Below are 23,708 nucleotides of genomic sequence, written 5' to 3'. Positions count from 1 at the left end.
TTCTGTCTTTCTATCGTTCTATCGTACTTTCTGTCATTACCATTTTGTCTGTCTGTCTGTCTGTCTATCGTTCTGTCTTTCTATCGTACTTTCTGCCGTTACCATTTTGTCTATCTGTCTATCTGTCTGTCTGTCTGTCTATCGTTCTATCGTACTTTCTGTCGTTACCATTTTGTCTGTCTGTCTGTCTGTCTATCTATCTGTCTGTGTCTGTCTGTATGTCTGTTTGTCTGTCTGTCTGTTTGTCTGTCTATCTACGTTCTGTCTTTCTATCATACTTTCTGTCGTTACCATTTTGTCTGTCTGTCTGTATGTCTGTCTGTCTGTCTGTTTGTCTATCTTATCTATATGTATCTGTCTGTCTGTCTATCTATCATTCTGTCTTTCTATCGTACTTTTTGTCATTACCATTTTGTCTGTCTGTCTATCTATCTATCTCTCTGTCTGTCTGTCTGTCTGTCTGTCTGTCTGTCGTTCTGTCTTTCTATCGTACTTTCTGTCGTTATCATTTTATCTGTCTGTCTGTCGTTCTGTCTTTCTATCGTTCTATCGTACTTTCTGTCGTTACCATTTTATCTGTCTGTCTGTCTGTCTATCGTTCTGTCTTTCTATCGTACTTTTTGTCGTTACCATTTTGTCTGTCTGTCTGTGTCTGTCTGTATGTCTGTCTGTCTGTCTGTCTGTCTGTCTGTCTGTCTGTCTGTCTGTCTGTCTGTCTGTCTGTCTGTCTGTCTGTCTGTCTGTCTGTCTGTCTGTCTGTCTGTCTGTCTGTCTGTCTGTCTGTCTGTCTGTCTGTCTGTCTGTCTGTCTGTCTGTCTGTCTGTCTGTCTGTCTGTCTGTCTGTCTGTCTGTCTGTCTGTCTGTCTGTCTGTCTGTCTGTCTGTCTCTATCTATCTATCTATCTATCTGTCTGTCTGTCTGTCGTTCTGTCTTTCTATCATACTTTCTGTCGTTACCATTTTGTCTGTCTGTCTGTGTCTGTCTGTATGTCTGTCTGTCTGTCTGTTTGTCTATCATTCATGCGGTATCTGTCTGTCTGTCTATCTATCATTCTGTCTTTCTATCGTACTTTTTGTCATTACCATTTTGTCTGTCTGTCTATCTATCTATCTGTCTGTCTGTCTGTCGTTCTGTCTTTCTATCATTCTATTTTACTTTCTGTCGTTATCATTTTATCTATCTGTCTGTGTCTGTCTGTCTGTCTGTCTATCTATCGTTCTGTCTTTCTATCGTTCTGTCGTACTTTCTGTCATTACCATTTTATCTATCTGTCTGTCTATCTATCGTTCTGTCTTTCTATTGTTCTATCGTACTTTCTGTCATTACCATTTTATCTGTCTGTCTGTCTGTCTGTCTATTAGGGAGCTAAGCTCCTCTACTGACCAATAGGAACACAATGATATTACCACCGTCTCACATACTATTATTATTTTTTTTTTATTATTATTTTTTTTTACAGTTTCTAGCCATGCAGCCTTTCTCTCTGGTTTTATTACAAATTAATAAAGAAAATTACTATATTTTAACTGGTATAAGAAATACACATTAACTCATCAGAGCTTAGTAATTAGTACTGTACTAGCTTACATTTGATTTACCTATTACAATAGTCCACTTACAGTTACTGCTATCATAAAAATACAATTTATGTATAGGTTTAAAATTCTACAAAAGACACATTTAATGTCCAAAAAACAAATTTTTTAGCAAAATGTATATTTTATTCAGAATTATTGTTCTCCTATTCGATTGCGCTCCTTCTGTTTAGTGCGCATGCACACAGCTGCGCTTGTTGCTCTCGCGTGCCTCGCCCACTCCTGACTGCAAAATGGACATGTTTGCATGACTTTATAACATTTACAGATGAAAAATATACCTGTGACATGTCAGTTATGCACTGAGGAAAACGCAACGTCTCCGCACAGATATATTCGCTGTTTGTCATGGTGGATCGATTTGATCCATGATCGACATTAAGGGCTGCTTAAGAATAAATAGTTTTTTACCGATGCAAATATGTTAGAAACGATGCATCGCGATATAAATGACAACTTGTAGCCGATGCACACTTTTTAAACCGATGCATCGCATCGTTAACTTTTTATGAAGATGCACCGAGCGAATCGGGGAATCTTCCCGTCCCTACTGTCTATCTATCCATCTCTATCTGTCTGTCTGTCTGTCTATCTATCAATCTATTGTTCTGTTGTTCTATCGTACTTTTAATCGTACTTTCTTTCGCTATCATTTTATCTATCTATCTATCTATCTATATGTCATTCTATCTATCTATCTGTCGTTCTATCTATCTATCTATATGTCGTTCTATCTATCTATCTGTCTGTCGTTCTATCTATCTATCTATCTATCTATCTGTCGTTCTATCATACTTTCTATCGTACTTTCTGTCATTATCATTTTCATTCTATCAGATCATTCTATTAATCTACCAATTATTCTATCCACCCATCCATTCGTCTGTAGCTTTTCTGCTCTTTACATTTTTACAGATTTACACAGTATGTAACTAACTTTGTTTGCTTTTACAGCATTTAAACTTTTCTCATTTGTTATATAAATCACGTCTCTTTGGATCAGTTTTATTCTTTTTGTTTCTTTTCGAACAGATTGTAATGACGTGGTACCTCGCCCATATTCTCTTCATCTTTTTCTCGTCTCATCTCTGCTGTTTTCATCTCGTTGACCTGACCACGCTCTTTATCTGAACCATGAAATTCTGTAAAAAAACAAACAAATGTAATCTTTTAATCAAATTTCACTTTAGACCATGTCTGTGCTGGAAGCAAGAGATGCAACAAACCAGTCCTCTTGTAAAAATTTAAGCATTGCACACATTGCTGTATACAGCTCACCTGCATTGCACATCTGTGGAGTAAATGCATTAAGTTCTCGTCTCATCTCTGCTGTTTTCATCTCGTTGACCTGACCACTCTCTTTATCTGAACCATGAAATTCTGTAAAAAAAACAAACAAATGTAATCTTTTAATCAAATTTCACTTTAGACCATGTCTGTGCTGGAAGCAAGAGATGCAACAAACCAGTCCTCTTGTAATCATTGAAGCATTGCACACTTTGCTATATACAGCTCACCTGCATTGCACATCTGTGGAGTAAATGCATTAAGAAAAAACATCTCTCTGTAACTTTTATATGATTTATCTCTGAAAGCACTCATAAAAATACATTGTTTTCTTAAGATGGGGGTTTTCTGTGAAGTAAAAAGTGAGATGAGGAGTGTAAATGCTCTCTAATCACGAGCCAAAATCTGCAGGCAGACTTTTCTTTTTGTTCATAACTATACAAAGATGGCCTCCCGAGACCCAGCAGGGATCATTCACTCGCTTTTGTTTCTTACAAGTGTGTTGAATGCTTCTGCAACTTTTGCTGAGTTGCATTGTGTCACAAGGCTTTATTCAATGCAGGGTCGTGTCAACACTGATTGGCTGATAAGATCTAATAACTTCACTGAGAGAGACTGAGAAAGCAAATAAATAAATAAAGAGCCCCAAAACGCATAAATACGAGCTCAGAGTGGAGCAGAGATAGAAAGAGCGGCTGCAGAAGGGCTTTGAATCTAAATGTCTGAGAGAGATCACAGAGACAGCTCTCTGGATGTTTCTTCATCTCGCTGGTCTCCAGAGAGGGCGATTGAAGAGCTGAATCAGGCGAGAGCAGCGAGACGTCTTAATTAACGGCGCTCGCTCAGTCTGAGGAGCAGAGAATCCATATTAATGCTGCATATGCCAGATCTCTCCCTCTATCAGCTGAGAATGGACATCACTTCAGTTTGATGTGGAAACCCCTGAGTTAGTGTTGCTGGGGGATACAGTGAAGAGCTCAAAGGATTGGGCTGCACTTTGTAATATTTAAGCATTTGACTTTGTGCATTCGTTGTGATTTTACACTGCAGAAGTGGCGTTGGCGTCTCCTCTGGAGGAGATCAGGGAACAGGAGGAGATGAATGTGAGCGCAGAAGGTCAGGTGGCCGCTGTGGAGGAGGAGGAGGACGACGACAGCAGCCTCAACCTGTCTGCTGACATCTCTCTGGACTCGGGCCGGGCTGGGACGGCAACTCCCTCTCAGGATTCAGAGATTCTGGAAAGTAGGATGGCCAGAGACAATCCATCATGTGACCAGTCCACAGATGCGGCGTATGTACTGTACAGTAGTGTTCATTTTATACAAATCTAAGAGCACAACTAAAACTGCCAGTAACACTTCACGTAAAGCCTTTATGTATAATGCATTATAAAGGGTTATTAAAGGGAATTATAATTATTCATAATGTGCATTGTAATACATTACATCTTGTCGTAAATAATTATATCCAAATTTAAAATGCATAGTGTAACAATGAATTGATAAATGTTATAGTGTATTAACTGCGGTTACAATTATTCATGAGATTGTACAATGCATTATAAGGTGCATTACAAGGCATAATTAATGCATTAAATCTGCTTTTACAATGCATTATACATAAAGGCTTTAAGTAAAGTGTTACCAAACTACCCTACCAGCCCTCTACGAACATCTTGGCAATTGAATCGCCATTGGCTAGTAAATTTTTTAGTTTACTCGCCAGACTGATAAATATATATATATATATATGTGTGCGTGTTTGTAAAATGGCACAGTTTTATAAATATCTGAAAGTACACTCTTAACATCAGTCAGTCAAGCATTATATGATAATCAAGTATTATTTAATGGTAGAACTTTAGTAATTAGAATTAAAACTTGATAACCATGTATGAATGCATATTAGTCATTTTAACTGAACTTCGGACTGGTGGTGGTGCTTTTTTGGTCATTCAGTGTTTCTGTAAAAAAAAAAAAAAATTGGGGAAAAAGTAACAAAAATACTGACAAGATAATAATGATACGAATTCTGCTAATAAGAACAATATAAAACGCACCAAGGATTAATGAGCTACTGGATTCATGAATATTAATCAGGTTGTGTGCGTTCGCTCGAACTGATTTGCTGAAATCAAAACAGGGACGATAATAGGTGAGCACCAGCCAATGAGATTGCCGTTTGCGGGGAAAGCGGTAGTTCTTAAAAGCGGAAGAATTCCAAAGGAACTCCGTTATTTGGACAGGAAAATACAACAAAGAATATCGTTTACATGTAGCGCGCATAGGTAGCGCGTCAATTCTCTCTCTCCCTCTCTCGCTGCGTGTGTGTGAAACAAAGCGACGGCGAGTCGTGCGCCTTCACACTAGAGTTTACGGTACGTTAAATACAGGTGCGTTGCACATCCATTCAGATGAACTGAAAAACAGCACAGATCGCTTGGCGGAGAGTGAAACTCTGAAGCGCTCAGTCAGAGAGTGTTCGGCGAGTGAAAATATATCTGAGCTAAACTTATACTTAGCCTCCAACTCACACACTGGCGAGTAAAATCTGAGAATTTATTAGAAATTGGCTAATATTAGACATAATTTAGTCTCCAGAGTGAAGATTTAGTCGCATATGCGAGTGATTTACTCGCAATGTAGAGGGTTGGCTACCGAACCAGCCTGAAGGACCCTATCAACTCCTAAAAACAAGCCAGAACACTCTAGCAAAGCTTAGAAACCCATCGGAATACCTTACTATTCCTGTTGTTATTGTTGAATAAAAATTAGAATGATTCAATATGATTTTTGGTAATTGCAATAAATATGATAGAGAATTAAAATATAAATATATGATGAAACGGTTACACTTTACAATAAGGTTCAATTTTTTAACATTAGTTAACTGCATTAGTTAACAATGACAAATACTTATGAAACATTTATTAATCGTAGTTAATGTTAATTTCATTAATTTCATTAAATTCATTATTAAAATCAAAAGTTCTATTTCGGCACAGTTGCTGTTAACGGCCATCAGAACGTCTTTGCGCAAACTAGTCCTTGTACTTCACCTCTAGCTGCCATTTCATCCCCTGTAGAAGGAACTGAATGCAAGAAAGTTCCACCGGCAACAAGACCCAAACCAGCTTCTTTCCGCCAGCCGCAGCACAAACGAACACCCGGGGATTACGTAACCTCCGCGGCCGTTCGCAGAGCAAGTGTGGGCAGTAATAGCAGCAGTTGTTGTAGCAGTCCTGTGACCCGGCCCAAAGAAACCGCAAAAAGCCCGCAATCAGATGTGTTTCCTGCACTGGACAACTTACCACCTCCACCGCCACCGGTGCAATGGGAAGCAAGAGCCAGTGATGCACCTCGAACTGCAGAGGTGGATGTACCTCCACCCGAAGCTCCCAAATTTCCACCGTCATCTGTAGTGTCCCGCCAGAAGAGTCTTCCCACAAACCCCACGCCTTCACTGAGTCTAGAGAAGCTGAGAAGCTTCGCCGCTCCCAAACCGTACTCGCCCTCTTCGCCCTCTCGTTTCGCTCAGGCTGTGTCTTCTGCAGTGAAGAGGTCCCAGTTGCTTTCCCATCAACCCCTGGGGCAGTTACCACGCACACATCTTCTCACAAAACAGAGGTCCATTACAGAGTCTCCTGAGCCACCAGCCAGCACTGTGAGTACAACCTAGAAAAACTTTAATTAATAGTGGTCACCTTTTTAGGGGCCAAATCTCACAAAAATATGGCCAGGTCACAATAACAGTATGTTGGTTTTTCGTGTGTGTGTGTGTTTAAAGAAATTTTGTATAATTTATTTACATTTTTTTATTACAATATTTTTTATTTGAATTGCAATATGCATTGAAAACGTATTTTTACGACAATTCTATATTATTATTATTATATTTTAAGTAAAATACTTTTTGTATGTTTTATGTGTTTTAACAAAAAATAAAGACTCCATTTAAGAATTTTGCATTGCAAAATGAATTGAAAATGTATTATTTTTCTAATTATTATAAGAAAAAATATTATGTATTTTAACAAAATAAAGAATATTTTAACCACTTATGACTGGAATGTGCCACCACAACAAACCTATAAATTAAAAAAGAGGCCACATCTTGACATATTTGCTTGTAGTTGGTTACTGAACATCAGTTTGTAAAAAGTTTTGAAAAAAAAAAAAAATCATTGAGTGATGAGTCATACTGTCACTTCCCAGCATTTGATTACAACAAAAATTACAATGTTTTCTTTTTTTAATGTTCCCCCACAATTGCAGGGGAAATGTGCTTAAAAAAGGTCATTAAATGTTATTGTCCTAAAATAGACTGCACTTTCTTGAGTTAGAATATAATGTTTAATTTCTTTCTTTTGATTTTGAGGTAAAATAGAGGCTTGTTTCTGACAGATTTGATAAGATGAACGAATAATCTGACATTGTGCAGTGAGAAGGTCCGAACACGTTGCGGGTGCAGTCTGGACCTGCGAGGTTTTTTGGGTGCTGCTGTAGCAGTGCTTGGCTCATCTTTGTAGCCTCATTGTGCTACAGTTGTTGTGTAAGTAAATATTCTATTGTGAAATCCACCCGGTTTAAACTGGCGCTGGTAAATTAATATTGGGAGTTGGATGACACTCATTGTAATGGCAGCGTGTGTACTCAATGTATTGACGCACATGGCTCATTAATCTATGTCCTGGATTGACCTGTCTACTCTTCTTTGTTGTTGCGTTGTCGGGGTCAGCTGAGAGCGTGTTTAGAGATGCAGGGCGCTGTTGTGTGCCGTCAGAGTATACAATGTATGTTTGGTCTCATCGGCGTCAAAACAGTCTTGAGTAAAAGCTTTTGTTTGCTGATGGGTTTAAATTATTTTTAAGATCATGTGAAACATTTATGAGAAGATTCAGTCAAGCGTGTCTAAGCTTTTGACTGATGGTGTATGTAAATACAGCTGTTTTTGACTATGTCTCATATTGGTGCATAACAATCAATATGATTAAATGTTATTCATTCTTCATACAGAAAACTGCATGGAAGATATGCCTTGACTATTTAAAATATATATTAATAATATATTTTTAATAATAGAATAATAATATTTTTATTCAGCATGGATTTATCAAAAGTGACAAAGACGTTTATAATGTTGCAAAAGTTTTTTTTAAATTTTTTTTTACACTTTCTATTAATCAAAGAATCCTGAAAAAAAGTGTACTGGTTTCCACACAAATATTAAGCAGAACAACTGTTTTCAACATTGATAATAATCAGAAATCAGCATATTAGAATGATTTCTGAATGATCATGTGACACTGAAGACTGGAGTAATGATGCTGAAAATTCAGCTTTGATCACAGGAATAAATTACATTTTAAAAAATAATAAATTGGAAAATTTGTGAATTTGATTTCACAATATTAGTTTTTACTGTATCTTTGACCAAATAAATGCAAACTTTTGATGAACATAAGTGTCTTTTTTTCAAAAACATCGTACTGAACCTAAACTTTTGAACAGTACTAAATCTGTTAAAAAAAATTATATTTAAATTTGTTTTATTTTATTTAAGTTAAAACATATATGTATTTTTAAATTAATAATATAATGTAATATAATATAATATAATACAACAATTTAATTCAGCTATATTGCCCTTGGTCTGAACATTAAGTTATTTTTTATATAATACAATATAATTAATATAATATAATTGTATTCCATTATGCCCTTGGCCTGAACATTTTTATGAAGTTAATTTGTATTTATTTACACTAATGTGTATATGCAGTATTTTAGACATTAAAAAAAAAAAAATCTTTCTGACCCCAAACCTTTGAACAGTAGTGAATTTGTTGAAAAATATTGTCATTTTTTAAAATGAGTTTATAATATAATATAAGATAATAATTTTATTCCACTGTATTGCCTTTGCCTTGTCAAAAATTGCCATTTTAAAGCTACATTTATGTCTATTAACACTGTGTATATTCAGCATTTTACATATATGCGTGTGTGTCTGTGTGAGTGTGTGTAATTTTTCTGATGTGTGTGAGTGTCTGTCAGTGGGGGTACAGTGGAACATCTATCTGTGTCTTCTTCATGTGATTTATGCGCGTGACGCAGAAGCAGCAGTGTCTTTTTTTCACAGACCCTGTGCCTGCCTAGTGTATATCATCCTCAGCCCTCATTGAGAGAGTGTCTATTGTGTGTTTTCTTCCCCCCTGTGGACCACAGGTGACAGACAATGGAGAAGGACGCACAGAGAGATCCGGAGAGGCCCCATGGCAAACAGCAGGCCACGGCGGCCCAGCGCCGAGCTCCACTCGAGACGGAGGCATGGGAACATGTAAGATTGGAAATACTCAACCGTCACCAGTGAGTGAATCGAACTCTAGATCTATCCATCACTGAAGCGCTTGCAAAACCTGATAATACAGTAACCTTTATTTTAAAGGTCCTTTGTGTGCTTTAACACACTGTTAATATCTGACAATCTGCGATGAATCATTTAATAAAGTCTCTTTCTGCACAGGGGTCTGAAGCATCTTTAGCGCCGTCTGCCACACTGAAGGGAATGTCTGAAGTCTTTCATTCAGTGGAAGAATGAAATGTGCCTCCATTGATGGAATTCCAGCGTCACTCGTTCTCAAACATTCCGCAGGTCAAGAGAAGATCTTCCATCTCTATTTTTTTTCTAACACTAGGTTACTCACAAATCAAAAGACTTTCAGACTTTTTTTTTTTTTTTATCTGGATCTGGTCAGAACTGTGCAGAGCGCAGTCTTCCACTTCTACCAATTACAGTGTACTTATCATTCACTTTTCTCTTTTTTTTTTTGGCTTTTTTTCCTAACACAGCAGTTTTTAATTAGCAACAACATGCCTTAAATTAACTTAAAAAATGAAAAAAAAAAATATATATATATATTCATTTAAAAATATACATATGAACTGTTTGTGTATTTTTAATATTATGTTTGATATATATATATATATATAAAAATTTATATTTACGTAATATATAAATAAAAAATAGAAAATATTTCAAATGTATAAATAAACAACAGTTCATAGAAATCTATATGTCAGTTCATAGTGACCATACGACATATTAAATTAGGCTTTTCCTGATGCAGAGCAGACACATGGAGATGAACTACAGCTGTGGATTTCTTTTAATTTATTCTGCATTTGGACAATTTTCCCTTAATATCTGTTACACTTTTTCCCTCTTAATAATTGTAGCAGAGATGCTATTAATGTTATCATATTTTAAAATGAATATTTTCGGGTTGCTTTGTGACGTGAATTCCATTATGAAATTTGTAAATATGCAGATGTGAAAGAAAATGAGGTCTTTTTGTTTGTTTGTTTGTTTAAATTATTAGGCGTAGATTTGATTTATATAATTATTAGCCAATGAAAAATGGTACTGAAACTTCTTCAGTTACATAAACCCTTCCTTTATTCCCTTGCCAAACATTAGTACACAGTTTATCTACGTTAATTATGGGCTGCAGTTATAATATGTTAAAACAGTAATATGTTATGACATTGAACAGTTTTCTGGAGCCCACAAAAACAAATGATTAATCAAAGCTGTTGCCAAGACAGAAAACACTGGCCGTTGCATTCATTTTGAGGAGAATACTGCTGTATTATATGTATGAACTCAATTCTCCTCTCTTTTCTGTATTAAAGACTTTTAAAGTTTGCATCCTCGTATTGTGTTTTTTTTTTTTGTCATGTGGGTCTAATTCCAAATCGGTTTTTGATGCTGTGAGGATGTCAAAGTATAATATGTCTTATTTCAAGCATGTAGTGAACAATACAAAGTAGTTGTTTACTTTCCAAGAATGAACAATTACTGCAATCTGACACTGGCTCGACTCTGTCACCGTTCTTTATTTGTGCGTCATCCAGCTGTTACAGGACACAGATCCTCACGTGAGAATGAGGTGCTTCAGTGATGGCTGTTTGATCTCTTTTGCTCTGTTCAGTGGAGGATCTTGTCAGTTTCTCATGAATAAAGCTTTAATGCAGCTGAATGGAGAAACACCAGTCTTTTCCATATAGGGCTTAAGTCTCACTAAAGAAAATGTGCTGTTTTTCTGATGCCAAACTGTGTGAAGATCAAAAGGCATTTGCTGAAGAAAATAATGAAGCAACAATTTGTGTAAAATATCAAAGGAAATAAAGTAAATGTAAAGGCTGGGACCCTTCTGCTCCACAGAGATCTGTTGTACCCTGCCAATCCTAGATTCTTTCTTTCTGACCTTTTTTCTTTTTCTTTTTTTTTTTTTGTAATTTGATTTTTTTTTGTATTTGATCTTTCTTTCTTTCTTTTTTTGTATGTTCTTTTTTTATTCAGTTTTCATATTTCTTTCTTTTTTTACAGATTTGCAGGTCAGACCTAAACTCTAACCCTTTTTTTATTTGCAGTTTTTCAGTGTTATTGCATTTCTTTCTTTCTTTTTTTTTTCTTTCTTTTTCTTTCTTTCTTTCTTTTTTTTCTTTCCTTTTTTTCTTTCTTTCTTTCTTTCTTTCTTTCTTTCTTTCTTTTTTTTTTCTTTCTTTTTCTTTCTTTCTTTCTTTCTTTTTTTTCTTTCCTTTTTTTCTTTCTTTCTTTCTTTCTTTCTTTCTTGCTCATTGTTTTCTTGCTTTTTCTTCCCCGATTCATTTTCTTTTCCTTTTCTTCATCTTTCTTCATTTCTTTTAGGTGCATGTTCATGTTTTCTTTTTTGCATTTTTTCCAACTTATTTTTATTATTTTTTTTTATGTTTTCATCTCTTGCAATTTCCTCATCTTTCTTTTCTTGCATTTTCGTCTTGTTTCATTTTCCAGCCTTTTATTAATGTTTTTTATTAAACTTTTTTTGCCTTTTAATCTCTGTCTTGCATTTTCTTCATCTTTATTTTTCTTCAGCTTCATTTTAAACACAAGTAAATTGTTTCTTCTCTTAATTAATTATTATTATTTGCATTTTCATTTCTTGCATTCTCTCCACTTTGCAATCTCATCTTTTCATGCATTTTCATCTATTTAATTCTTTCAGCTGCATGTTCATTTTTTTTCTCTCGGATTTTTTTCATCTTTCTTCTTTTCATTTCTTGCATTTTCTCCGTCTTGAATTTCTTATTCTTTTCTTGCAGTTTATTCATCTTTATTTCATTCCTTTAGCTGCATGATAATTTTTACTTTTTTTGCCTGCATTTTTCTCAAGTTTTTCCTGCACTTTCTTTTTCTTTCTTGTGCATTTTCACCTTTCATCTTTCTTGCGTCTTCTCCATCTTTAATTAATTCTTTTGGCTGCATGTTCATGTTTCTTTATTTTTTCTTGCATTTCCTTAATCTCTTTTTCTTCTACCTCTTGCTTTCTTGCAGTTATTTTCTTTCAGCCTCTTTCTCTCTCTCCTTCTCCAGACGCGCACATCACATCGCACCCTCGCGCAGCTCGTGTGTGTGTGTGTGTGTGTGTGTGTGTGTGTGTGGCAGTGGTGCAGTCGGTTACCGGCAGAGATGGTGGAGAGAGCGGGAGCGCCGAGCAGAAGCAGGTACAGAGCCGTATAACACAATAAACACATCACATGACCACAACGCCTTCAAATGCGACGCTAAAGTGCCATCTGTGGGATCTTAAGGCTTGGCAGGGACTCTCTTTAACGCGGTACTGTAACATAGCCTACTGTACTGTTTGAAATATGCATATGTCAGCAAAACTACTACTAGCGTTCACCGCTGCTGTTCAGGACGAGAAGCGAGTCGTAAGTGTCATTTAACCTTACTTTAATGACTCCGTGACTGTGTGATGCGTTTATGTGTCTCACGTTTGCTTTATAAACAAATCAATTGGTTGTAACGTATATGCAGGAGTTATTTTAGGATTTTTCCCCTTTTGATGTTAACCAAGTCTGTTGAATCAATTAAGGGATTCTGTCAGGTATCATAACAGTTTGTGAGTGTCATTTTTTTTTCTTTTTTCATTTATAGCAATGTGAGGGTTAGTTATTTATTTGTCCATAAGCTACACATTTATGGCGTTTTTAACACATTGATGTAGTTTTGAGTTTTATTAGAAGATAAATTCATCTGAGGTAAAAGTGGCCGCCTACTGGTCAGGCAGAGAAGTGCACGCGACGCGTTAATCTCGTCAAACTCCGCTCGGCTGACGGACAACTATGCCAAACATTTTAATCCGCTCTTTGGTTTTAAAGTTGTTATTGGCCTCGAACACAACAATTAACCCTGTTTTTTGTATTATATGATGTATTCAAATCATGAGATCTGCTATTTCTGTCAATTATCATCCATACCAGTTTCTGAAGAATAGAGCCTAGATGTTTTTGAAGAAGATACCAGTTGTTGTAAAGCAGCAAAAGAGTATTAAAATATAAATATGAGCACACACAAACTTAAAATAGGGCACAATGTACTGTATCAAAATGAAATTATTTTCTGTATTGATTTTTTTACAGGTGTTACCTGTATTTTGAATTTTGCACTTTGTTGCATTGTGTTTGACGGTAACTGGAAATGTTCTTAAATAGTATATACATACACACACATATACATACATTTATTTATTTGTGTGTGTGTGTAGGCTGTGCTATGTCCTAGGCTCTAAAACAGCTATAAAAAATAGTTTTAGGCCATTTTTTGTCCTTCTGACTGTCAATCATTTCGCAAGTTTGGTTTTTTGCTGATATCGGATTGGCTGATGTGTTTTTGGTGGGTGTGGTTTTGGAGAGAGGGCGGATCTAATTGGGTATAAGTGTGGAGAATAGATTTTGATTAATTTCAGTGAATTGAATCTTTTGTATCAAATGATTCAATCAGATTTATTGCTTTTATTCATTCTGCAGGTCTTATTGTTTCAAGTGAAACCCCACGCCTGAATATCCTCTATAACTACAAATGCTGAAGCAGAATATGCAGTATTCATAAAATCATAATTGTAATTGGATCATAACAGGAGTATGATGGCAGTGTGCTCTCGTGATTGTAAAAGGTGGCGATCAGGGGCGTGGCTGATGTTAAAGGTTAAATGACCCTTTTGATGTTAGATTTTACATGTAGTATGTAAAGATTATATTACACTGAATAAAATATTTCATACTACATATAAGCATGCTTACAGAGCATACTTTATTACCAGTTGAGAGATGGGTTTAGCTTAAATGTGATTTGCCCATAAAGCCGTCTTTTAGGCACAAAACTGGTCTCACATGCATATAAAAGTGAAAATTATTATTAATATTATCAGTATTATTAATAGATTTCTTTATTTTTTAAATATTTTAAATAAGAATAATAATATTAAATAGTACCGTATAATAGTGTTACTGCAATAGTAATATATTTATTGATTGATTTAATTTTAATATTTTAAATAAATAAATAATTTATTATGAAATTAATTTTTATTTTACAGCATAATAGTATTATTTCAATAGAAGTCTTTCTTTATTGATTATATTTTAATAATTTTAATAGTAATAGTAATCATATTTTATTATTATTACGTTTTTTTGCAGTATATTAGTATTGCAATAGTAATATATTTATTTAATTTTAATAATTACTACTACTGCTGCTACTACTACCAATAATATAATAATATAATATTGTTTTATTATTATTAAATGATCTTTTTTGCAGTATATTAGTATTGCGATAGTAATATATATTTATTTAAATTTAGAACTTAGAACTTAAATGATAATTACTGCTACTAATAATAATGATAATGAAAATGTATTATTATTATTATTATTCTATAGTCATATTGAATTGGGGAAAACATGTTTTTCTTATTTTCTTTCATTAGCTGATCACATGTTTGTAATAATTTAGGACAAACAGTAACCAGAATGTTAATATGCCTTGGCGCCTTGCAAACACTAAATATGTAACGGAAAAACTTCCATAAACATGAAAAAGTGATGATTCTGATCACTTATTCAAAATCCACCACTGAAATGGTCCTATGGGCTTCTGATAAAGAATTAAAAGTGTTTACATTTCGCTTTAATCGAGGAGGAGTAAAAATGTTAGTATGTAGCAGTAACTGCAGGCTGGGTTTGATTCACATCCGTCCTCATTCATCTGCGTGGCTCCGCGCCGCTCGGCCTGATCTACAAAGTGTGTGTTCGTAACAAGATTGCATGTTAATGCCACATTAGAGAGGGCAGTGTTTGTGAATGCAGTGATTGTAGTGATGGAGTGCATGCAGTCGGCCGCGGGAGGGTGTCTGAGCTTCTGCTACAGGCTATAATTATCTGCTCTTGTATGTCCTGCGACTCTTTTGTGTGGCCCTGCTTCATGCGCTTCAATGAAAAGACCATGTGATAGTCACTCCTTTACACAGGCAGCTGGCTTCACGGAGCATCGCTTTGCACAAAGAACTTGTATGCGATTTAAATGTGCTATGCATTTCACCACTGTATAAAACAAATCAGGCCTAGGAATATTTTGGAAACGGAGTCAGCTTTTGACTTTCAATGAGCCGTCGCTCCACTGGTGTTAGGAACATAAAACGGGTCATTCCTGTTATGCATTGTTTTCATCACCTCATATATTGCATAAAATATTAAAAACAGTTTTTAAAGATAGAAATCATATTAGTTTTCTTTTATCATAATAATAATAATAATAATAACTATTATTGTTATTATTTATTATTATATTGTCATATAAAAATATGAGTATTTATTGTTATTTTTATTTATTTTATTATTTATAATATTTTATTATTATTATTATTATTATTATTATTATGGTAAAATTAATATAATAAAGAAACATATTACTATTGAAATACTATTATACTGTAAAATAAATGAGTATTTAAATTATAAAATCATTGTTAAATTGCAAAATATTATTTAAATTAGAATTATTAAACCAAAAATAATTAATTATATATTACTTTGCTGCAAAACCATTACACTGTAAAATAACAACAACAATAATAATAATGATAAATAATAATAATAATGATTATTATTATTAATTTTCTGTGTGCTTTAAAAAAAAATCCTGTTTTGTTTTGTAATATTTGTTGAACCTGGTATAAAATGACAAATCAGTTTGACAATAGTTTCAAAAGATAATTTAAATATGATTATGTCATTGTTAATCTCGCACTGAGTAGCGACTAACTTGAGCTCTTTATTTCTATCCTGTTCATTTTCTTGCATTGTGTAAATATATTTATCAGTCATACATGAGTAAAAGAGGTCAGATTTCTGTAATAGTATTAATAAACTGAATATGTTTTAAATACGCAATAACCAGGTTTATATATTTATCATCAATAAATCCAATTTCTCATACATTTTAACTGATTGGATATTGCTTGTTCCACAGCAAGGCATATTTTAACAATGTTCATGCTTCTGAACAGATTTATGATGATTTTAAGTAGTTTGAATAAATGCATTTTGATAAAATATGAATATTTATTTAAAATTTGCATATGATATTTAAATAAAATCAAATGTGCAAAGTTAATAAAATATGACATGATTTTTAGAGTGCAGAAATTGCAGAAACCTCTTTTTTTATGGTACCTCTTTCTATTTCTTATGGCTGTCAAATACATGCAAACACACAAATCTTAAATTTAGTTGTAATTTTTTTTTTTTGAGTGTGATGAGAATTTTATGCAATGCATTAAAAATTCTTACACCGATTCAAGAATTTGAAGGTTAGGTGCTACATAACACGAGTGACCCAAACATGAAACAAGACCAGTAAGCTACTGTTCTGAAAAAAAAAAGCTGCTTCTGTTTTAAAGCAGGATTACAATGTAAAGTAAACACATTCTGTAGGATTTCTCTCTTTAGTCAGTTTAATGAACTGGTTATCTGGACGCCTTTGCAAAGTATCAGTATCGATATTTCATGAATTTTTTAGATGGTTGCATGCTTAGCGAATGTTCAAAGGCTTGCCGTTTATCTCCTGATAAAAGAGTGTGATTTATAATGCCGTGATTGAATGATATGACTTTAGAGAATGGAGTGGTTGAGGGTTATGTAGCCTGCCTTATTAAACAGACTCTTATCATTCAGTCATTAAAAAGATTAGCAAGGAATTCGGACAAAAGGAAGCAGCATTTAGATTGCATTAATATTTCCATATATATCCACATACTATGTTCAGAGATATTAACTCGGCACACACAAATATTTTTGTTGCTATGGATGGAAGGTCATTGTGAATCTCTTTTCATATTTTGCTTCGGTAATCTGGCAAATTTCTGAGTGAAACATGGCTGCATGTTGCATGAGTGAATCATTTTATCCATTAGGAGTCGACTTGATCATTAAAAGTGGATGTTGCTGCCTGAATGGAGGGAGAGGGATGATGGCACCTTGATGACATGATGGCACCTTAATAATAACTTTATTAATTTGTTTAAATAATTGTTTGTTGGTTTGTTTGTTTGACTGGAGCACAATAAGAAGGTGCATTAAATATAGCATTAAATTCATTTTCAATTTTTCAATCGTATAACAAAACTAGAATTGCATTGAAAATTAAATTACAAATTATATAATATTATAGAAGAAAATGTGTACTGTATGTAATGTTGTTTTAGCTATATCCCAAAATAATTCGCAATATATTTGAAATGACCTTGTAGATAACAGGCGTTCACTGATTCTGCATAAAATAAATAAATAAATAAAATTTGACATGGAGGCAGAGCATATGTATTTATTTTTCATGTTTTTATTTATTTATTTTTATTTTGTTTGATTAATTGGACCATAGCAAGAGTAAGAAGGTGCATTAAATTTAGTTAAATTTTTTACATGGAGGCAGAGCATATGTATTTATTTTTCATGTTTATTTTTTATTTATTTTTTTTTATTTTGTTTGATTAATTGGACCACCCCCCCCAAAAAAAATTCCAGCTTAGCTCCAAACTAGCATTCCATTAAAAATGAAACAAATTATATAGAATTATAGTGGAAAATGTGTACATTATATAATGTTCTTTTAGTTACTTCCCACAATAGTTCTCATTTATGAGGCAGTATATTTCTATTTTGAATGACGTTTTAGGTCCTGTCCACATGAACGCGGTTATTTTTAAAACCGCATCTTTTTCTACGCAGTTTGGCCGTTCGTCCACACGCAAACGCAGTTTTGAAAACGCCTGCCAGGGTGAAGTTTTTCAAAAACTCCGGTTGCAGTGTTATCGTGTAGACAGCGAAACCGGAGTTTTTGGCTTGTGACGTCGGCGCCTGCGCTGTTATCTCCGCCTACTGGAGACTTTTTCAGGCTTCTGATTGGCCAACATGACTTTACGGTTGAGATTATATCGCCACCTGTTGGTTTGGCATGCTCTTGACAGTGCTTCATGGCATGCGTTTGCGTTTTCATGTGGACGGAAATTTTTTTTAAAACGGAAGAAGGAAAAACTCCCCGTTAAAATTACCCGTGTACGTGTGGACATGACCTTAGATAACAGGCTTTTGCTGATTCTTCAAACAAAAACAAAACAAAACAAATCTAAGCAATTTAAGATTACATGGAGAAGTGAAACATGTGAAGAATGCATGCTGGGACGGTTCTATAACGAATGTGTCAGTGATTTACAGAGGCAGTTATTAGAGTGGGACAGAACAGCAGCATTCCAGAAACCTGTTTTTGTTCCGGGACGTTCTCCAACTGTGTGAGACCGACTGCTCACTCTACACCAGTGGCTTTTTAAAGTATTTGACCCAATTTCTATTTCAAAACACGCTTTAAGGTCAATCCCAGATATAAATGCATAAATAAGATGAATTCACAAGATATTTATAGATTAAAACTAATCAAGTTTATAGAATAATATTTAAAAGAACAACACATTTTCTGGCTATTTTTAATTGCCTTGGCAGAGCAAGATATGTAGGTAATTTATTTATTTTATACAATAAGAGCAAGAAGGTGCATTAAATATATTTTCATTTTGGTGATAATTTTTCTCTAAAATTCCAGCTTGCTGTAAAAAATTATATAGAATTATAGTGGAAAATGTGTACGGTATGTAATGTTTTAGCTATATGTCACAATAATTTACATGTATTTATTTAGTTTGATTAATTGGAACACAATAATAGTAAGAAGGTGCATTAAAAATAGTTTCATTTTGCCATTAAAATTCTTTTTTAATTTTTCCTAAAATTCCAGCTTATAATCAAACCAAAGTTGCACTGTATTTATTTATTTATTTATTTTTGCAATATGCCAGACAAAATAAGATCATCAACTTAATTGCCTATATTTATGAACATTTATGTTTAAGTTAAATCATATTTATAGCAGTTCGTTTAAAGTCACTTTTTCTATTTTTTTCTTTTAGGAAAAATATGTCAACATACACTGATACTTATATTGTACTGTACTTGTAACTTGTATTGTACTGTACTGTACTTATATAGTATACCAATAATTGAATAATTTTTGTGAACACAAATTCATTTGTTTAGCGCTTTTCGCAATATGCATTGTTTTAAGGTAGATTTACAAAAAAAAATGATGTTAATGTTTATAATATCTTTAAAATATCTACTTGATGACATAGTTTACACTTTTTGACGATACAAGCAATCAAGCAGTTGAGATTTGCTATACATTGTAATTAGTCTACGCTAGTATACTGTATGAATGCAGATAAAGTTGCACATACTTATATATCCAACTTTATATAAAGAGCTGGGTGATAATGTAGTTACATTTTGCGTCAAAATAAAAAATCAGGCAGTTGAGATTTGCTATATAGTGTATATTGCTTTAGGCATGGACTGTATGTATGTGAATAAAGTTGGGTATAATATCAAACTTTATAGAGTTGTGAAATACAGTTTAACATTTTTGAGATTTGCTACATACTATATATTTCTTTACGTGAGTGTACTGTATGTACAGTATGTGGATAAAGTAGGATGTACTATATATCTGACTTTTAATATATCACTAGTCGATAGTAAACTAGATAACTAAAAGGCCCTCTTTCAATGTAAGTCTATGGGGCTTGAACCGAATGTGTGATGAAGCTCTGCTGGAGTTCTAGTGGACTTCATCCAGTGGCATTTTCAAGGTCAGACGACTGAAAAGGTGGTTAAAGTGTGTGTGTCGTGTCTCTAACGTGCAATTATGGTGGTACGTGACGGTCTAAGAATAAGCGTTTCTGGCCGTCCTTCACAGTACAGATGCTTGAATGCTGAGCTGTAAGCAGAGATATGATGTGTTCGCTCCGCTGCGGGATCTCGTTAATCTGATAATTACTGTAGACGACACTAGCGAGGCTAACGACAGCTCGTATTTCTGCTGCGACCTCTGACACTGCGGTCGTCTGATGAACGCTTTACTCGCTAATGTCTTCCCACAGGAGAGTTCAGTGCTCGGGAGACTTCATTCAAGGATCAGTTTTGTCCTGAAAATTACTCGTTATAAATAAAAATAGATGCAAATGAGACAGTTGTTGACGTATAGTAAGAGTATCACATTATTAAATCAATGTGCATCACATAGATCAGCTCAGTTATGTTTAGTTATGAAGTTATGTTTTTGGCGGAAGTGTCAAAAATGCAGTAAAATCAGTGAAATATTATTACAATTTAAAATAACTGTTTTCTGAATATATTATAAAATGTAATTTATTCCTGTGATGCAAAGCTGAATTTTTTTAGCATCATTACTCCAGTCTTCAGTGTCACATGATCCTTCAGAAATCAGTGTAATATGCTGATGTTCTGCTCAAGAAAGATTTCTGATTATTATCATCAATGTTGAAATGGAAATATTTTGCAGCATTATAAATGCCACTGGAAGACATGTGTGATGTTTTTTCCTGTGGGTTTGGACTATGACTGATTGATGGCTTGTGTTTTCTTTCCGTAAATCTAGGTTGAATCCGAAGTTAAATTTCAATGGAGAAATCTCCATCATGCCTGTTTGATGTTAATATGTAACCTGACATATATAGAGGTTTATGTGAAGTCAGATTGTTTGATTTAGCAGTGGCCTTGTGTTTCACACCCAAAGCAAACGCACAAGTGGGAAACAGACAGCAGATGTGTTGCTTATGGAGTCACGTTTGTGCTCCGACTGTCTGCGTCATTAGTCGATGCCGATATGATGTTGAATCATGATGGGGGAAAAACCAGCAGCAGAAGTGTTTGTTTGTTTGTTTGCTGATCTACTCCGGACATCTCCTCTCAGCATTAATCGTTACGAGAAAGCCAGCAAAGGAACACTGAATTAAACCCTCAGGAGGTCTCTGTTTATTCTCCCTCAGTTAACTTTATGACCGAACACTCAGAGAGATTACACATGCATTATGATTTCAAACCTTTGCAGTGTTCGAGTTACATCAGCCCCTTTATAACGTTAATGTGAAATAAAATTGACCCTATTTACAGTTATGCATTTGGTAGACTCTTTTATCCAAAGCAACTTGCATTGCATTAAAGGCATCATGCATTCTTTCAGTTCATGCATTCAGTTCATGCATATACAACCTACTGTATATAGACAGAAATGTTCACAGTTCTGTGATCTCATTTAATGATCACTTGATATGCAGGGAAACAAATAAAATATTTTATCTTTTAGTAAGTGTTTTATGTTGATTGTTGTTATTTTACAATTATATATTCATTTTGATTTGACCTTATTATTATTTAATTAATTATTAGCGTTTCATCAACTCAAAAACCCCTTGCAGTCCCTTATAAACCCGTTTGGCGAAACCCTGATCTAATGCAATGATGTTCATATTTTTTATATAAGTACATTCATAAGTATGGCTTAAGTGTCCAAATGCTTATTTATTTGTATCTGTATAATTGTTATTATAGTGTGTGTGTATATATATATGTATATATATATATATATATGTATGTATAGTATGTGTGTATATATATATATGTATAATATGTGTGTGTAGCTGAAGCTAAACTATTAGCCTTATTAGGTAAAATAGGCTTTGTAGTTCACGCGCGTTCCAGTATCGACGGAAAAATATCATAATGAGCAAAAATATGCGACAGTGGACCGGGTCTCACGCCGAACAGCACGGTGAACGGCTGCGCTGTTTCCAATGAATGCAGTAGCTTAGTGTGCGCGTGAGGCGCCGGCGCGATCAAACAGCTGAAACATAAAATAGACTACTCCGTAATTTTTGGTCATACAGTAAAGGCATAATTCGAAACTACAAAGTGCAAAGTGTTAGCAGTTAGAAAATTCAAGAATAGTAGCAAAGTTAATAAGAATTCTTTCTAAATGCAGCACCGTTCTTAATTCGCTCTGCATAACCTGAACGAAAAAAAATATATTTTTTGCTAAGGACGAACCGAAATGAAAACATTTAGCTTTTAATCTGTGTATTTAACAGCCTGGGAAACCTTCCCAGGGCAGTACCTTGCCTCACCGACTAAAATCAGGGCGCCCACTACGGAGACGGCACCAGAGGTGAGGGGGCACAGTGACCGAGGTGGCCGGGCCGGGCCCCCTCAGGCCCCACCCGTGGCGCCGACGCTGTGTGTATATATATATATATATATATATATATGTGTGTGTGTGTGTGTATTTAAACTTATTTAAATTCAGCTAGTTTTAAAGGAAACATTTCTTATTTTCTTTTAGTTTAACTGATGTACTAAAGTAACTACAATTAAAACTGAAAATAGTTAAAACTATATATATTGACATTAAAAATAATAATAATAATAATAATAAAAATGACAAAAACACAAAAATGTAAATAAAAACAAAATATAAAAATAACAAATATTTAAATTATTAATAAAAACGATAATCGTATAGCATCAATATTAAAATAAGACTGATCTGTAAGTATATTTGCTGCACATTATGTGTATTATATAAATACCCCAAAAATGGGGGTTTTGTTTTTGCAATAATTTTTACAGTAATTTCTCAGTAAGTAATGGTACAGTGAACACCAGCCAATGCACAGAAGTAGAATTTGCTCAGCAACAAAAATGACACTGAACACTGGCTGTGAGCGCTGGGAGAGATTTGTTTACTCATAACCGCTGAGATATGGAAAGGTAAGATGATCAGCGTGAATGCACTTATATGGCTATCTTTCAGCACGTCGCTGTCGCTCTGGCCTCATCTTTCCTCCTCATCGTCAGCTTTTTGAACCCACTTTTTGTGTTGTCCTGTGGCTGTTGCTGTTGCTGTCATGTAGGGCCACATGCGAGAGTCCAGCCTGAACTGAAATAGCTGTGCCTCTCACGTCCCGCTAATGTAATTAGAAAGTGTTTGCATTGACTGATAACACAAGAATGTGTTTCAGCCCAGCAACTATTTTGGGAGCGTCATGCTGTCCAGTCCTCTGGTGCCCTTGTCTTAGACCCAGCAGAAGTTTTGGTGATGAAGCTTATGTAAACACAAGAGAAATACAGGTCAATAGTGATGTGCGGTTTGCTCATTTTAATTGTGATATATATATATAGAGAGAGAGAGAGAGAGAGAGAGAGAAAAAAAATATGAAACCGAACAAACTGAGACAGACTCAATCCAGAAGAACTGTGGCAGCGTCTCCCAGATGCTTCAAGAAACCTCCTGCAAAACTCTGCTCAAGTGCACCGAGGGCAAAAGCTGCTTTAAATGCAAAGGATGCTCAAACCAAATGTTGATTTAATTTAGTTAATAGAAGTTAATTGATAAAGAAAATCTATTTAAGACATTATTTTTGACAGCATCCTCATTTTACAGTATTTTTACACAAGTGCCTAAAACTTTTAACAGTACTGTAGCTTTGCAGGAGGTTTCTTGAAGCGTCTTGGAGACGCTGCCACAGTT

At 34.5% G+C, this 23,708-nt stretch overlaps 2 protein-coding genes across 2 annotated transcripts in view; both read left to right on the top strand.

The window, feature by feature from the left end:
* LOC107722895 (cordon-bleu protein-like 1) overlaps window positions 1-9,753 on the top strand; it is a 62,643-nt gene extending 52,890 nt beyond the window's left edge. The window contains exons 10-13 of the mRNA XM_016531391.1: window positions 3,933-4,177; window positions 5,871-6,545; window positions 9,110-9,250; window positions 9,408-9,753. Of these exons, the coding sequence (XP_016386877.1) occupies window positions 3,933-4,177; window positions 5,871-6,545; window positions 9,110-9,250; window positions 9,408-9,482 (1,136 nt within the window). The 3' untranslated portion in view covers window positions 9,483-9,753. The remainder of the gene's footprint in view (window positions 1-3,932; window positions 4,178-5,870; window positions 6,546-9,109; window positions 9,251-9,407) is intronic.
* A 2,815-nt stretch (window positions 9,754-12,568) lies between these two features.
* Window positions 12,569-23,708, top strand: part of LOC107722903 (growth factor receptor-bound protein 14-like) — a 74,431-nt gene continuing 63,291 nt past the window's right edge. The window contains exon 1 of the mRNA XM_016531403.1: window positions 12,569-12,640. The gene's annotated coding sequence lies outside the window, so the exon portion shown is untranslated. The remainder of the gene's footprint in view (window positions 12,641-23,708) is intronic.

The sequence above is a fragment of the Sinocyclocheilus rhinocerous genome, unplaced genomic scaffold (genome assembly GCF_001515625.1).
Source record: "Sinocyclocheilus rhinocerous isolate Xijiao unplaced genomic scaffold, SAMN03320098_v1.1 scaffold934, whole genome shotgun sequence".
NCBI classification, from domain to species: Eukaryota; Metazoa; Chordata; class Actinopteri; order Cypriniformes; family Cyprinidae; genus Sinocyclocheilus; species Sinocyclocheilus rhinocerous.
This window is presented reverse-complemented; position numbering and strand designations above follow the sequence as displayed.